At 36.9% G+C, this 16,312-nt stretch overlaps 1 protein-coding gene across 2 annotated transcripts in view; it reads left to right on the top strand.

The window, feature by feature from the left end:
• KYAT3 (kynurenine aminotransferase 3) overlaps nt 1-16,312 on the top strand; it is a 63,222-nt gene that overhangs the window by 43,713 nt on the left and 3,197 nt on the right. For both annotated transcript variants that reach the window (XM_031650585.1, XM_031650584.1), the window contains 5 exons: nt 762-838; nt 2,670-2,759; nt 6,624-6,810; nt 12,446-12,519; nt 12,774-12,860. In XM_031650585.1, coding sequence (XP_031506445.1) covers nt 762-838; nt 2,670-2,759; nt 6,624-6,810; nt 12,446-12,519; nt 12,774-12,860 — 515 coding nt within the window. The remainder of the gene's footprint in view (nt 1-761; nt 839-2,669; nt 2,760-6,623; nt 6,811-12,445; nt 12,520-12,773; nt 12,861-16,312) is intronic.

Raw genomic sequence — 16,312 nt, 5'->3', positions numbered from 1 at the left:
AAAAGTGTTCTGAAATTGGTTATGGTGATAGTTGCACAAGTCTATAGATATACTAAAAAATCACTGAATGGCATACCTTAAATTGGTGAATTTATGGGATTTATATCCCAATAAAGCTGTTAGCAAAACACACACACATACACACACACACACATGCACACATGATTACTGGGTCCCACCCCCAGAGTTTCTGATTCAGTAGGTCTGGGATGAGGCCCAGTGATTTGCCTTTCTTACAAGTTACCCAGTGATGCTGATATTGCTAGTGTGAGAACACATTTTAAGAGCCATTGCTCTAGGAAGCCTGGAGAAATACACTCAGAAAATAGGCAAAATAAAGGGGCCTAAACAATAATCAGGATCACAACCTAAGCCCTGCCACTGGACTATTATACTGAACCTGCAGCCACTGCTAACATTGAACACTGAATGCTACAGCTCCTGTGACAGCTGCCACTTAAGGCAGTCTGGAACACTGCCTGCTGGTACTCCTGACACTCCTGCCCCAGAACTAATTTAAAAATTTTTAAATCTATTTATATATTATTTTGGTGCAACATTACAGTGTTGTAACCTTTTCATCTGTGTTTTACATTAAAGTTACATTATCTAAAAAAAAAAAAACTAGAAATAACTATACTGGCTAAACTATAATACACTTATTTTCATTGAATTTATGTATCTTTGTTATGTTTTTAGATTATACTAAATGTAGATTAATTGGAAAACAATTATTTAACCTTTTTTCCTCCTCTGTTTAGCTACTTTTCCAGGTATGTGGGAGAGAACAATAACAATAGGAAGTGCTGGAAAGACTTTCAGTGTAACTGGCTGGAAGGTAAGATGAGTAAGAATTTAATTGCTTAAAAATAGGCCTGTATATTATTTATTTTTTTGTAGAGTGTTTTGTGTTTTAAATGCTGGCCAGGCATGGTGGCTCATGCCTATAATCCCAGCACTCTGGGAGGCTAAGGCAGGAGGATCACTTAAGGCCAAGAGTTCAAGGCCAAACTTGGCTACATGGTGAGACCCTGTCACCATGGCAGGGTGGTGCATGCCTGCAGTCCCAGCAACTTGGGAGGATGATATGGGAGGATCACTTGAGCTCAGGAACTTGAGGCTGCAGTGAGCTGCACTCTGGCCACTGGGAGACAGAACAAGACCATCTTTAAAAAAATAATGAAATAAATAAGTAAACAGATAAATGAATAATTGCATACATATTCAGTTTATATAGATTTTTATACCTGGTGATCTTTGCTTATCTCTTGACTTATTTTGCTTTCATGTTGAGTTTTATCCTTTTTGAGACCTAATTATTTCTTTAAAAGTAAGAAAAATTAGGTCATTTTCCCTTTTATAAGTGATCAACTAATGACACCTTTTTCTTTGCAAAAAAGTGTTCAGATTCCTGCATATTAATATAAAAGAAGAAAAAATAACAGTAGCTAATATTTTGGCAGGTTCTAAATGTTTTACATATACTAATTTCTTTCATTCTCATAACCGCACTATAAGGTGGGTATGGTTAGTATCCTCATTTTACAGATGACAAAGCTAAAGCACAGAGAAGTTAAATGACTTGCCTAAGATTACCCCGCTAATAAATTCAAGCCAGTACAGGAAGTCTAGCTCCAGAATTCATGCACTTAACCACTGTATTATTTATTACAATAATTTATCCAGTTAAAACCCAATTTTCTTCCAGCCTCATCTCTCCTGAACATGAGTAAAAAGCAGGGAGCATTGACCAGGCATGGTGCACACGCCTGTAATCCTACCACTTTGGGAGGCCAAGGCGGGTAGATCACCTGAGGTCAGGAGTTCTCGATCAGCCTAACATGGTGAAACCCCATCTCTACTAAATGCAAAAAAATTAGCTGGGCATGGTGGTGCATGCCTGTAATCCCAGCTACTTGGGAGGCTGAGACAGGAGAATCACCTGTAGCTAGGAGGCGGAGGTTGAGTGAGCCAAGATCCAGCCATTGCACTCCAGTCTGGGCAACAAGAGCAAAACTCTGTATCAAAAAAAAAAAAAGAAAGAGGGAGCATCAAAAATTAGGCCTGCAGAATCAAGTCTATATGTTTTAATTATGAGTACCTTAGGCCCTCATTCAGAGTTACTTTAATCTGTAATTTGAACAAGCTTTGTTACCAGTTTTTAATCTTCCAGAATATGACTCCATTTGGAAGCTGTTCCTTGAAAAGAACACCATCGAAATGATTCTAAGTATTAATACTGTACTACTTTCATAGTGTGAACTTTTTTTTTTTTGAGATGGAGTCTCACTCTGTCGCCCAGGCTGGAGTGCAGTGGTGTGATCTCACCTCACTGCAACCTCTGCCTCCTGGATTGAAGTGATTCCCCTGCCTCAGCTTCCCAAGTAGCTGCGATTACAGGTGCCCACCATCACGCCCAGCTAATTGTTTTGTATTTTTAGTAGAGACAGCATTTCACCATGTTGACCAGGCTGGTCTTCAACTCCTAACCTCAAGTGATCCACCCACCTCAGCTTCCCAAAGTGCTGGAATTACAGGTGTGAGTCACCATACCCAGCCAACATTTTAGGATTGTATATATTTAACAATTGCACTAAGTTTAAACTGCTGTCTCAGATTTGTTATATACAATTAGATTTTCTGATATGTTTTATCTTCTCCTTTCCCAGCTTGGCTGGTCCATTGGTCCGAATCATTTGATAAAACATTTACAGACAGTTCAACAAAACACAATTTATACTTGTGCAACTCCTTTACAGGTAAGTGTTATAGTAATTCAGGGTAGAAGGATGGTCTTTTGGTGAAGGTATTACTTTTATATTGCATATTTGAATTGACTTAGTTCTCTTTCTATCCTTCTGTTGCAGGGCCTTCTAATATAATTTGGAATTTGGGGAGCAGATACATATTCACTGTTATCAAGGATGGTTTGAGTGTTTTTTTAAACACAAGTTTAGCTATGTTAAACATTGCTGGCAGGAATCTAAAGTGCTACAACTCTGTGAAGGACAATGGCAACACCAAGCAAAATTACACATGTGTTTGCCATATGAAAGCAATCCATCTTCTAAGAATTTACCCTAAAGTTGTGTTTTAGTCCATTCTTGCACTTAGGTAAAGAAATACCCAAGACTTAGTAATTTATAAAGAAAAGAGGTTTACTTGGCTCCCGGTTCTACAGGCTGTACAGAAAGCATAGTGGCTTCTGCTTCTGGAGAGGCCTCAGAAAACTTACAATAATGGTGGAAAGCAAAGAGGAAGTAGGCATGTCTTACATGGCTGGAGCAGGAGGGAGAGAAGTGGGGAGGTACAACACACTTTTAAACAACCATATTTCCCAATAACTCACTATCATGAGAACAACATCAAGGGGATGGTGCTAAACCATTCATGAGAAACCACTCCCATGATCCAATCACCTCCCAACAGGCCCTACCTCCAACATTGAGGATTACAATTGGACAAGAGATTTGGATGAAGACACAGATCCAAACCATATCAAGCTATCTGCACATGTAAGAAGTTATGCACTTACCTGGCTATTCATTGCAGATGATTGAGGATAATCCATAAGCATCTACAGACAATTGATTACATAAACCATGATCTATCCAAACATTGAAATGTTATATGACCATATTTAGTTTTCTATTGGTGCTGTAACAAATTACCACAAACTTAGTGACTTAAAATAACACAAATTTATTATCCTACAGTTCTTCAGCTCAGAAGTCCGAAATGGGTCTTAAAGAGCTAAAATCAAGGTGCTGGCATTGCTGTGTTCCTTCTGAAGGCTCTAGGAGAGACTCTGTTCCATGCCTTTTCCAGCTTCTAGAGGTTGCCTACATTCCTTGGCTCACAGTCACATCAGTCCATCCTCTGCTTCCGTCAACACATTTCCTGTGGCTTCAACCCTTCTGCCTCCCTTTTTCCCTTATAAGTACCTTTGAGATAACATTGGGCTCAATGCATAATCTACCCAGTTAATTAAGGATAATCTCCGTAATTTCAATCACATCTGCAAAGTTCCATTCACCATGCAACGTAACATATTTACAAGTTCTGGGTTTTAAGACCTAGATGTCGTTGGGACCCATTACTCTGTCTACTGACTACTGAAGAGAAAAGAAACAAGAAAGAAAATGGGAAAATACTATAATTACTGTACTGAGATAAAAAAGATTTCCAGAATACATCATAAAGTAAAAAAGAAAAACTATTTAAATATTATTTAATATTTAATATTTTTATATATTTATTATGGAAATAGGGATTTAGTTACCATCATTCTATGGATAATCAAAATGCTGGAAAAAAATAGTATTTTTCTAGAAGGCAGTTAAAAAGGCAAAAGAACCAGGCACAATGGCTCACGCTTATAATCCCAACATTTTGGGAGGCCAAGGCGGGCAGGTCACCTGAGGTCAGGAGTTCGAGACCAGCCTGGCCAACATGGCAAAACCCCATCTCTACTAAAAGTACAAAAATTAGCTGGGCATGGTAGTGAGCACCTGTAATCCCAGCTACTCAGGAGGCCAAGGCAGAATTGCTTGAATCCAGGAGACAGAGGTTGCAGTGAGCTGAGATCGTGCCACTGCACTCCAGCCCGGACAACAAGAGCAAGACTTCGTCTCAAAAAAAAAAAAAAAAAATGTTGATAGATATGAAGAAGAAAGATAAAACAGGGAAGAGGAAGGATATAAAGTTCCAGGTGGGAGATATACAGTGTTAAACAAGGTAATCTTTGAAAGCCTCCCTGAAAAGGTAACATTTGAACAACTAACTGAAGGAGATTAAGCAGCCACATAGTTGCCTAGAGAAGAACCCCTCTGTACAGAGAAAACAGCAAGTGAAAAGGCCCAGTGGTAGACAGCCTGGCTGGCATGTTAATATCAGAGAACAGCACAGAGACTGGAATGGAATGATCGAGAGAGAAGAGTAGGAAAAGCTAAGACCAGAGAGGTAGCTGGAAGTCCAATGGAGCTGGGCCGTGCACGTCACTGTAAGGACTGAGTGAGATAGGAAGTCACCAGAGAGTTTTGAGCTCAGGAGTGACTTGGTCTGGCTTGTGTTAGCAAATGGACTCTGACTGCCTCATTGAGTGAGAAAGCTGTTACAGTGATCCAAGAGAGAAATGCCAGTGCATTGAACCAAGATGGGGATGGTAGAAGCAGTAAAAAGTAATTGGACTCTGAATATATTTTGAAAGTAGAGCCCACATTATTTGTCAATAGGTTACATATGGGGTATGAGAAAAAGAAAGGAGTCCAGGATAATGCTGTAGTTAGGATGGATGTTTTTGTCTCCTTATACTTGGAATTTTCTGAGGCAGTATCTCCTATAGTAAATGAACAAGTTGCCAAGAGAAAAAAAAAAAGATATAGCTAAGAATGCAGAACATCTTTTTCTGAACCCTCTTATTCTCCATTTCAGCTAAGTGCTCTGTTTTGTCCTGGGACAACCATGTTTGGTTCTCGGAAACCACAGATTTCTAGGCTAAGGCAATCAATCCTTGTTTTCCAAGATTTTGTAGTACTGGAAAATTATTACTAATTCTGTTTTACTGCATTCTTTTGGCATAAAATCTTCTCTGTGATCTTGCCCCCCTCTGTCTCCAGTCTCATCTCTTGCCACACAGTCTCTCTTACCTGCCTGATCCTTAATGTCTTAGTTGGTCTGAGCTGCAATAACAAAGTGCCATGAACTGGGTGGCTTATAAACGACAGAAATTTATTTCTCGCCGTTCTGGAGGCAGCAAAGTCCAAGATAAGGTACCAGCAGATTTGGTGTCTGGTGGGGACGTGCTCCTTCATGGATGGTGTCTTTTGCTGTGTCCTTATGTGGTGGAAGGAGCAAGCTAACCCTCCTTTGTAAGGGCACTAATCCTGTTCCTGAGGGCTCTACCCTTCTGCCCTCATCACCTCCTAAAGGCCCCACCTCCTAATACCATCACCTTGGGGTTTACGATTTTAATATATGAATATGAGAGTAGACACAAACATTCAGTCCACTGTACTTAACAACATTGGCTTTTTCCCTGGCCCAGTTTGCTGTCCTGGCTCTTGAAGAAAGGTAGAGGAATTACTGTAGATGTTCCAGAAACTCATTTCTAGTCCCTCTTACACTCTGACCACCTTCCTGGCATATGAATAATTCCAGCAAGGATTTCCACACCTATAGAGAATAAGAAAGGCACATTTCTCCTTTGCACAGTAGGTCAGCTTTCATTTCCACTCTGTCCCCAAATATAATGGTGAGAGGCTGACTACTCTCTGGTTGTTCTTCTGACTTAGATTTAGCAAGTCATTCTACAACTCACCTCAACAGAAAATATCTTAATGTCTTTTTGTTTCCAAGCAAGCCATCTTTATATAACAGCTCTTTTTCAATTTGAATTTTCAGGACTCATTCTCAGTTCTTTACATGAGATTTAATCATTTAGGTATAACTGATTCCTCCATTAACCTATAGAGTTTAATATAGGTTCACAGGAATTCAACTGTTATTTCCTGAGTGACTTCTTTGCCAATAATTTTACTCAGATCATCTTTATTATACCAATAAACTAAGCAATAAATAACATTACCATATTCCTTTTCGTATTTTTTAATTCTGACAAACAGGAAGCCTTGGCTCAAGCTTTCTGGATTGACATCAAACGCATGGATGACCCAGAATGTTACTTTAATTCTTTGCCAAAAGAGTTAGAAGTAAAAAGAGATCGGATGGTACATTTACTTGAAAGTGTTGGCCTAAAACCCATAGTTCCTGACGGAGGATACTTCATCATTGCTGATGTGTCTTTGCTAGGTTTGTAAAGGCTTTTATTATTTCAACTATACGGAAACTTATGTGTGAAATTATATCAGAATTATGGAGAAAAGATTGGTGTCAAAGCCACAGCAGCATTTTATCTGTGGAGAAGGATGGATTTTTGCAATGTCTACATTTTCTATAATTATCTTTACTTTTAGGTCTTTTATCTTAAATGTGAGCATTGTTAAATGGTTATGGAGTCAGTGTTGTTCTAGTTAGTCTATTAAATGTAGGATTTGCTGTCACTCTCTTCTGGTGTGTAATTTTAAAACACAAGTGTGAAATAATATTATATACTCAGTGTTCATTTGAGTAAAATTGTAGTTTCCTTTTTACTTAACAAAATGTACTATTTCATTAGAAAAAAATCTAGAAATTTTAAAGCTATCAGGGAATATTTGCCATTTTAGAATGTACTGAAATAAAATAAATGGGAGAATAATACTTATTGAGGGTCTACTTTGTGTCATGTACTCAAAATACCCTTTTGAAGAAAACATTAGCTCCATTTTTGCAGGTAAGAACATTTAGAAAGTTTTAAATAGCTTCCCTGAAGTCACGGAGCTAGATTCTAAATAGTTCTGTTTCCAAAAAGCATTGTTTTTTATATTACCTAAAGCTGTTATGTGTAATTCTGACATGCCATACAAATCTAAAGTCAGAAGCATGATAACGTGTCATACATAACTTTTCTTTAAAAAGAAATTAATAATAGTAAATCTTGAAGCCTAATTTATCATGACAGAAATTACAGCCATTCTAAATATAGCTTTAAATGTTTTAAAATTTTATTACAATGAAGTTATATGCCTATGAACTTGAAAAACTGAAGTGTTTTATTTATACCAAATTGTGTAAAGCTGGAAAGAGTAAAGGAAATTTTCAATTTTATATCAAAATACTGATTATATTTTTTAACTTTATGTCCTTCACATAGGAGTTTGTTTCATTTCATTTTGTTTCGCTTCGCTTCGTTTTGTTTTGTTTTGTTTTGTTTTGTTTCAGGCAAGGTCTGGCCCTGTCACCCAGGCTGGAGTGCAGTGGCGTGATCTCAGCTCACTGCAACCTCCGCCTCCTGGGCGCAAGCCATTCCGCCACCTGAGTCTCCTGAGTAGCTGGGACCACGGGCACGCACCACCACACCTGGCTAATTTTTAAATTTTTTTTAGAGACGAAGTTTTGCCACATTTCCCAGGCTGGTCATGAATTCCTGAGCTTAATGAGTGATCCACCTGCCTTGGCCTCCCAAAGTGTTGGGATTACAGGCATGCGCCACTGGCTGAGTTCTTTCTTACTATAAGCATTTTATGCTAGCAATTTTTCCTTGTAATAGTTCATTATCATCTTAGCAAATTTCAGAAAAGTAAGGTGTTATGATTTTCCTATAATTTGGTCTTCAGGTCTGTCTCTCTGGAAAGTGGCTATAAACTCTGGCTGTTCCCTGATGAGGCTCCAGGGGAGGTCCTAGATGTTTGCAGTGTGCCTTTCATGGGCTACTTGTTTATCCTAGCAGATGGCCTGATGTTAAGTGTCTGACCCATGACCAGACATCCCTGGAAACTGGTTTATACTGGCAGACACCCTTGTGGCTCTCGTCTGACCTGTATCCAGTTTATTTCCACAGAGATAGCCACTCTGTAGGAGGAGGAGAGTTAGGTTCCAGTGTGTTGGTCAGTTGGGACACAGAGGAGGCAGCAGGCCTCCGGAACCAATGGGAAGTGAGGAGCGGTCCAGGATATACACACTTAACCAGCAGGTGGGGAACAGAGAGAGAGTGGGATCTGTGGGCCAAAGCCTTTTTGGGGGTCCAGGGTGTTACCCAAGCAGGTTTTCTGCAGAGAGTTCTGACAGATGGGTTTAGAGCAAGCAGGCACAAGCTCACAGAGTCAGGCTGTGATTGAGAGGTAGGTGGTCCCTGTGGCATGTCTAGGCAGTCCATGAGGAGGGTGGGGGTCAGTGGGCGAGTCAAGTAGGTTGTATCTAGCTGTCCCACAGTGAGGTGCTTGCCAGGAGGTGGTTGTCTCAGGCAGATATCTGAATCAACTACACTGAGGAACTGTGAGGAGGAAGAGAAGTGGAAATTGTGTCAAGGGTGACCAAGCCATGCTTCTGGTATAAGAAAGACCAACTTATATTCACAATGGATGCCAAAGCAACATACAGTCATAAGAATTCATTACACAATGTTTGGCTTAAACTGAAACACTATCCTTCCTTTCACATTAACTTATTTCTTCATTTGTTGTGAGAGAAGAGACTTTGGCAAGCAAAGGTTCCTGCAGTCCTATTGCCATAGAGCTGTATTTAACAGGCTCCCAAGCTCTATGCTTATATAAAAACCCTTAAGATGCTCTAGACTCTGAGATTTGGGAAGTGCTTTTCCTATATTGAGTGTAAATGTGCAGTTTATTTTATGAAATGATAAAAAGAAATGTTAGCACAGTTGTCATCACTTATATTTTTGCCTTTGAATCATAAATCCACAAGATTTCCATTTGAATTATTTTTTTAAAAGAACAAAATTTATATTTTATATGCTTCCAAAAGGAATGTGAGCCTACTCATATTAAAAGTTTTCTATGCAGTAATATATAAATAGAAATGGTTGTATCTAAATCAAAAATCAATGACACATGGCCGGTGCAGTGACTCTTGTCTGTAATCCCAGAACTTTGGGAGGCCAAGGAAGGAGGATTACTTGAGCCTGGGAGTTCACCACCAGCCTGGGCAATGTAGCGAGATCCTGTCTCTTAAATTAAAAAAAAAAAAAAAATCAGTGACACATAGGAAGGGAAGAAAGCAAATATATCAGTCACCTAGGTTGACATAGTATTGTAATTAGCGTTAACTTGAGACTAAACTTCCTGACAGTAAAGGCAAATAGAAAAATGAAATTAGTTATGTAGTTTTTGAATAAAAGGAAACTTAGCTTTTTAGATAAGAACAATTCTTTCCCGGAACTAAACTCTTACAGATAGTAAACTGGATTTATCACATTGTGACATTAACTATCAAAAGAACAGTGATACAACTCAGAATATTACATTAAGCTCCTAATTAATTTCCATTTCTTTCCTCAGTCAATCCATTCTATATGCAATACTAATTTAGGTCTTAGATCTTGAATTACTGTGGTGATAATAGGAGCAAAAAAGATTTTGGTTAGGAAAGCTTTTCTGATAATGAAAACAAGATTTTTTTATGGTCTTCCTTCACCCATGTGGAAAAATGTTAATATCCACAAAACCTTCCTATATAAAAAAAAATTTATGTTTTGTTTTACTCTTTCATCTGCTTAATTTGCAATGTGATAATTCTTCCAGATACTAAAAGTTGGCCCATAAACTAGAGATAAAAACAAAAACTCTTATTTAATCATGGCTTGAGAATAAAAGTAAACCATAATATTCATGAAAATAGTAATTATTTCCCTTTACAATTAATAGCAAGGGCTGACTAGTTAATATTTATTGAGAATTTATGATATAGTATGAATTACATTAGGAGCTTTGCAAATATATTCTCACAAAAGCCATATGAAATTGGTGCTATTATATCACTATTGATAGAGAAGAGGAGATAATCAAGTAATTTACTGAAGTTAATCAACTAATAAGTATCAAAGCTAGCCTCTGAATCCAGTAATTAGAAGACAAGATTTCAAATGAGATTATTACAGTTTTTCTAGTGAAATAATAGGATCCAAAATTATGGAGGAGATAGTAAGAATGCAAAAACAAATTTCGGCCTTCATAAATCACTTAAATATGCTCACACATTTGATTTAAACTCTTACCATCAATAAATAAAGACTTTATTTAGTTCCCATGTCTAGCTGAGGCATTTCAAAAGAAATAGATTCCAACTTCCTTCTGTCTATAAAACCTTTATAATTATATTTATTGCCTTCTTTCCTTTTTCAGCATCATGGTATTACATTACTTTTTTCTGGCAGGGCACCATGGCTCATGCCTGTAATCCCAGCACTTTGGGAGGCTGAGGCGGGCATATCACTTGAGGTCAGGAGTTTGAGACCAACCTGACCAACATGGTGAAACTCCATCTCTACTAAAAATACAAAGATTAGCCAGGCGTGGTGGTGCATGCCTGTAATCCCAGCTACTTGGGAGGCTAAGGCAGGAGAATTGCTTGAACTCGGGAGGTGGAGGTTGCAGTGAGGCGAGATCGCACCATTGCACTCCAGCCTGGGCAACAAGAGCGAAACTCCATCTCAAAAAAATAAATAAATAAATAAATTCTTTTTGTCTAAGCTCTACAAGAATAAATGAGTAGTACAGTGTCAATTAGAGTTAGTTAATAATCTCCTTCTACTCCCTTAGGTATTCACTCCTTTCTCTGACTTCCTATGTACCTTCAATACACTGCTGTTGTATACCTGTCACATGCAATTTTTAGGTACTTTACAATTAGACTAAGTTTTTTAGCTGGTATTTTTGTTAGGGCCAAACCTGAATTACACATAAATACTTTGAAATAATAATTTAACTTCCTTATCTGTAAACAGAGGATTATAATTACCTCTCAGAATTGTGGTAACAACTAAAGGAGATGATCATGTAACATGCTTAACCAATAATAAGTGTTCAATAAGTTGCAGTATGTTGTTAGCATTATTACTTGGAAATTTTATGTTCTCCTTAAAACACTTAAGGGGAGAATGGAGATTAAAATATCAGGTAAAAGGATAGTAGGGCTTTGTTTTAAAAATACAGGTGAACCTTTCTTCAGTGTCAAAAGTTTTACATGATTAATTTGAAAAGAACCACTAGTATTTAATGTATAGAAGAAAGAAGATATCTGCCTCAATTTGTTTTGAGCAATACATTATAAAATTTCATCAGTGACGATAACCATCAACATTAGTTGCTTTAGGGCATTCAAGAAGATCAAAGAGTATAAGTCAATAAAGTTGAAACAATATGAAATATGGATTGCTGAAACTGAATGCCAGAGATATATGTTGCCCAGACCTTAAAGCAAGATTGAGGCAAGAGCGAGTAGGAGTATATATTTGACTTTTTCACAAATTTAGAAAACAGTATAATATATGGAAGTAAGAGATGAAATATAACAGTAGCATTTGGAAGAGCTAAACAGATATCCTGTATCTATAAATAATGAATAATATTAATTTATTCATTCAACAAATATACTTTTTGTCACTTATATGCTAGACACTGACCTAGGGGTTGGGAATATAATAGGTTACAAAACAGAGCTTTACTTTTATGGAACTTATAGTCTAACAGGCGGCTATGTGGAGATATAATCATTACTGATGAATACTTATAAATTTAGCAGTTATTTCCTTAGTAATATGGAAAGGCATCCCTCCTCTGCCCTTCACCTTTTCTACTCTCTTCCTGTGCTGAAAGCATGTATAAGCCTAATCACCCTGATGTATATGTGAGTACTGCCTTAGACTATCAGTAAAGCTCTGTGAATTCACTTCCCACCCCACCGTGCAGTGTGAGACTCTAGCATATTCTGTGACTATGTTCTGAGAAAATTTAAATAGGAGAAAATGTTGAATCTTGATAGACTGAAATGAAATACATGTTGCATCAGATTAAACTCATAGGCCACCTAATTTTCATTGTGGTTTTAGATCTAGACCTCTCTGATATGAAGAATAATGAGCCGTATGACTATAAGTTTGTGAAATGGATGACTAAACATAAGGTAATGTTTATTGTCCTTTACAAGATTGTATTATATTTTATAGTTAATTTATGAAGGAAACCTACTAGTATGCTTTGGAATCGATCAAATATAATGTTGTTATATGATACTCCACTTGTGGCTTTTAAAAGCATTTTTCTTTTTGGAAATTATTGTGACTATTTAAAAGTATCTAGTTGCCTCTAGCGTCTATAGTACCAAAATTAATATTTGAAGTGTAAGTAATTTTCTTATTATATGTTTCTATTTTTCAGAAACTATCAGCCATCCCCGTTTCAGCATTCTGTAACTCAGAGACTAAATCACAGTTTGAGAAGTTTGTGCGATTTTGCTTCATTAAAGTAAGTTCCTTGCTCTATTGAAAACACATATATAGTATCCTCATTTCCATTTGTAAAGCACTATTTTCTTCTGTTTCTAAAAATGATATGCTCATATGCAGTTTTTAAATTTTGGCTTATGGTTTTAAAATTAACTGCTTACCAAAATAAAATTCAACACTTTTTGAAAGAAGACAACATAATACAGACCCCTTACCATGTAATATGACAATTTCCAGCATTCACTGAAAAATTACTAGACATAAGAAAACAGAAGAAAATGTGACCTGTAGCAAAGCAAAAAATAAGTTAATAGAAATAGGCCTAAAGGTGACCCAAATCTAGAAATTAGCAGACAAGGACTTTAAAGTAAACATTTGAAGTATGTTTAAGAAATTAGATGAAAACGTGGTTATAATAAGTGAACAGAGAGATTCAAACTATTAATTAAAAAAAAGAACCAAGTGGAAATTCAAGAACTTAAAAGTATAATATCTGCTATGAAATACTTACAGGGATAACAGAGTATTGAAGGTGTCAGAAAAAAAAAAAAAACAGCCAGAGATCAGGTGTAGTGGCTCATGCCTGTAATCCCAACATGTTGGGAGACCAAGGTGGGAGGATTGCTTGAGTCCAGGAGTTCAAGACCAGCCTGGGAAACGTAATGAGATCCTGTCTTTATAAAAAAAAATGTTTACTTAGCCAGGCTTGCTGGCACATGCCTATGGTACTCGCTACTCAGGAGTTTATGGTACAAGGATCGCATAAGCCCAGCAGGTCCCCGTAGAAATGTTAACTAACTTCTTATCAGAAACAATGGAGACTAGAATACAATGAAATAACATCTTCTGAGCACTGACATAAAAAAAAAAAAAAAAAAAAAAGCCTAGAATGCTATATCTAGGAAAATATCCTTTAAAAATGAAAATGAAGTAGATATCCCTGAAGAGTGAAAGTTGAGAGATTTACCACCATCAAACTTCTCCTTTTTTAAAAGGTTCCAAGTATGTTACTGCTGTTTTTAAAATGTAGTTGGTACTGAAAATAGTTTTACTAAGATCAAGACACTTTTTCAACTCACTCATCTTTAAACCTAATCAGAATAACACAAACACTGTTTTCAACTTTTAGAGACAACCGATAGACAGACTATGCCAGACTTGCCCAGAATAGAATATAAATATTAACAACCTAACAATGTAAACATTCAATTGACTGAAATTTTAAAGAATGGTAACGCTATTAATATCCATCATCTTACACTGGATTGAGAAATAGTGGTATATTATTTGAAATTTTAAACAAAACTAACAGAAGAAAGAAGTAACATAGGACTTCCAGTTTTAAAATGGTAAACCCAGCCCTTCCCTAATCACTTTTTAGAAATTATTTAAAAACAACTAAGACAATAGAAAACAAATTCCCCAGTGTTTAAGGAAAGGTTGCTAAATACTGTGAAGGTGATAGTAGAGGGAAGATACCTAGAAAGGATCCTGCTTTTACATCTTCAGATTATAGACAAAGCCAGAAGGCAGCATACTCATTATTGAGAACAGTAGAAGCAGTTGATGCACTGGTAGCAGGAACTTCTCTAGACCGTTTGGCATCATGGAGGAAACAGGGCAAAAACATACAGTCATGTCATCCGGAAACTATGTGAGGCAGGTGGAAAGGAGACTCTGGTTGGTCTATAGATTTCCTCATTTACTCCTGTCATTTTGCTAAAAGCTATGTTGAAGCAATGCGGAAGAGATGTATTAAATTGGGGATAACCAATTTAATTATTTGGTAAGAAATCTGGTCTAAAAGAACTCCCGCCCACTGAGTTAAATTTTACTATGTAAATTTTCAACTATATTAAATTTTACTATGAGACAAGGAGAATTTCTGCTCTTTTCTGGTGCTGCCCCAGCTTCTCCCTTATACAAATCAGCAAATCTATCTTCAAATCACAGACAAAGCCAGCAGGTAGCATGCTTATTGCCCAGAACAATAGGTATAGTACATGCTTTGGCAGTGGAAGCTTACAAAGAGAATTCAATAAGAAATGATTAATAATCAAAGGGGAGGGTCCAGGTGTGGTGGCTCACACCTGTAATCCCAGCACTTTGGGAGGCCAAGGCAGGAGGATCATTTGAGGTCAGCAGTTCACAACCAGCCTGGCCAACATGGTGAAACCCCATCTCTACTAAAAATACAAAAAATTGGGGTGGGTGTGATGGCACATGCCTGTAATCTCAGTTACTCGGGAGGCAGAGGCACGAGAATCACTTGAACCCAGGAGGTAGAGGTTGCAATGAGCTGAGATTGCTCCACTGCACTCCAGCCTGGGTGATGGAGTGAGACTCTGTCTCAAGAAATATAATAACAATAATAATAATAATAAAAGAGGAACCAACTGTGAATCTATATAGGACACTGTAAGGAAAAGAGAAAGGTACAAGGAAAAACAAGTGTTAGAGAATATTCGCCCAAAAAAAAAATGTTGCCATAGAGCAAATAAAATTAGTGCTATTTCAAATTTAAAACCTTTAAAATGAGAAATTAAAGCAGAGATTTTACGAATTCAGGGAAGATAGAGTAAGATATTATAAGAAGATCAAATGGGAGCTATCAGAGTTCAGGTAGGAAATTGAAAAGAAAAAATAAAGCTATTGGAAATTATGGTGACATTATTTGCTAAAATAATGAACACTAAAAGAACACTAAATACTTCTGTAAGGACATTAAGGATGGAGATAAGTGAACAAAAGGAAGTGGAAAGGAACAAATAATTTTTAAAATATTAGGCAGAAAAATGATTTATGTAGAGGAAAAATAAAATACGTAGAGTTGCTAGAAAAAAATAAGAGCAGAACAAATGGAACCTGGAAATAATAATTGTCATACAATTATTAACACTGAGATATACCTCGCTTGATATATTGGGCTTCAAAGACAATTCCTTTGAGCACCTAGATAATAAGATCAAGGCCTCCAGAGGGGCCAGGAGAGGAGGATCAGGGTGGACCCAGACTCTTCTTACATCAACAGTCAATATTGGCAAACAGTGTGGAAGTAGCTGGAAGTTTCTAGGGAAAGTGGACACACCTAACTCCACCTCTTAGAAAGGCTAAAAATAAAACAATGACAAAACCATACTAAGAAAACAGAAACTGAAAGAAAGCAGTTTGAATTCAGAGCAAGATAGAAGTGATAAAAATAAATAAATGTAAGGCAAAAATAACACTTTGTAATATTATGGGTAAGATCCTTAGTAGTTGTTAAACTTATAAAAGTTGTCAAACTTATTTCATAGTAAGAGAAATGAAAATTAGAATTGCAAAGAAATTTTATTTTATCTCTTAGATTGGTAACAGCCAAAACAACTAAAAAGTTTCATAAAACACTCTCACAAATTGAGAGTGGGAGTATAATTTGTAAAATCTCTATGGTGGTTAGTTTGAAAATTTCTATCCAGATGTGATTTCCCA

Source organism: Papio anubis, chromosome 1 (genome assembly GCF_008728515.1).
Source record: "Papio anubis isolate 15944 chromosome 1, Panubis1.0, whole genome shotgun sequence".
NCBI classification, from domain to species: domain Eukaryota; kingdom Metazoa; phylum Chordata; class Mammalia; order Primates; family Cercopithecidae; genus Papio; species Papio anubis.
The sequence above is the reverse complement of the archived record's forward strand: the minus strand, read 5'-3'. Positions and strand labels throughout refer to the sequence as shown.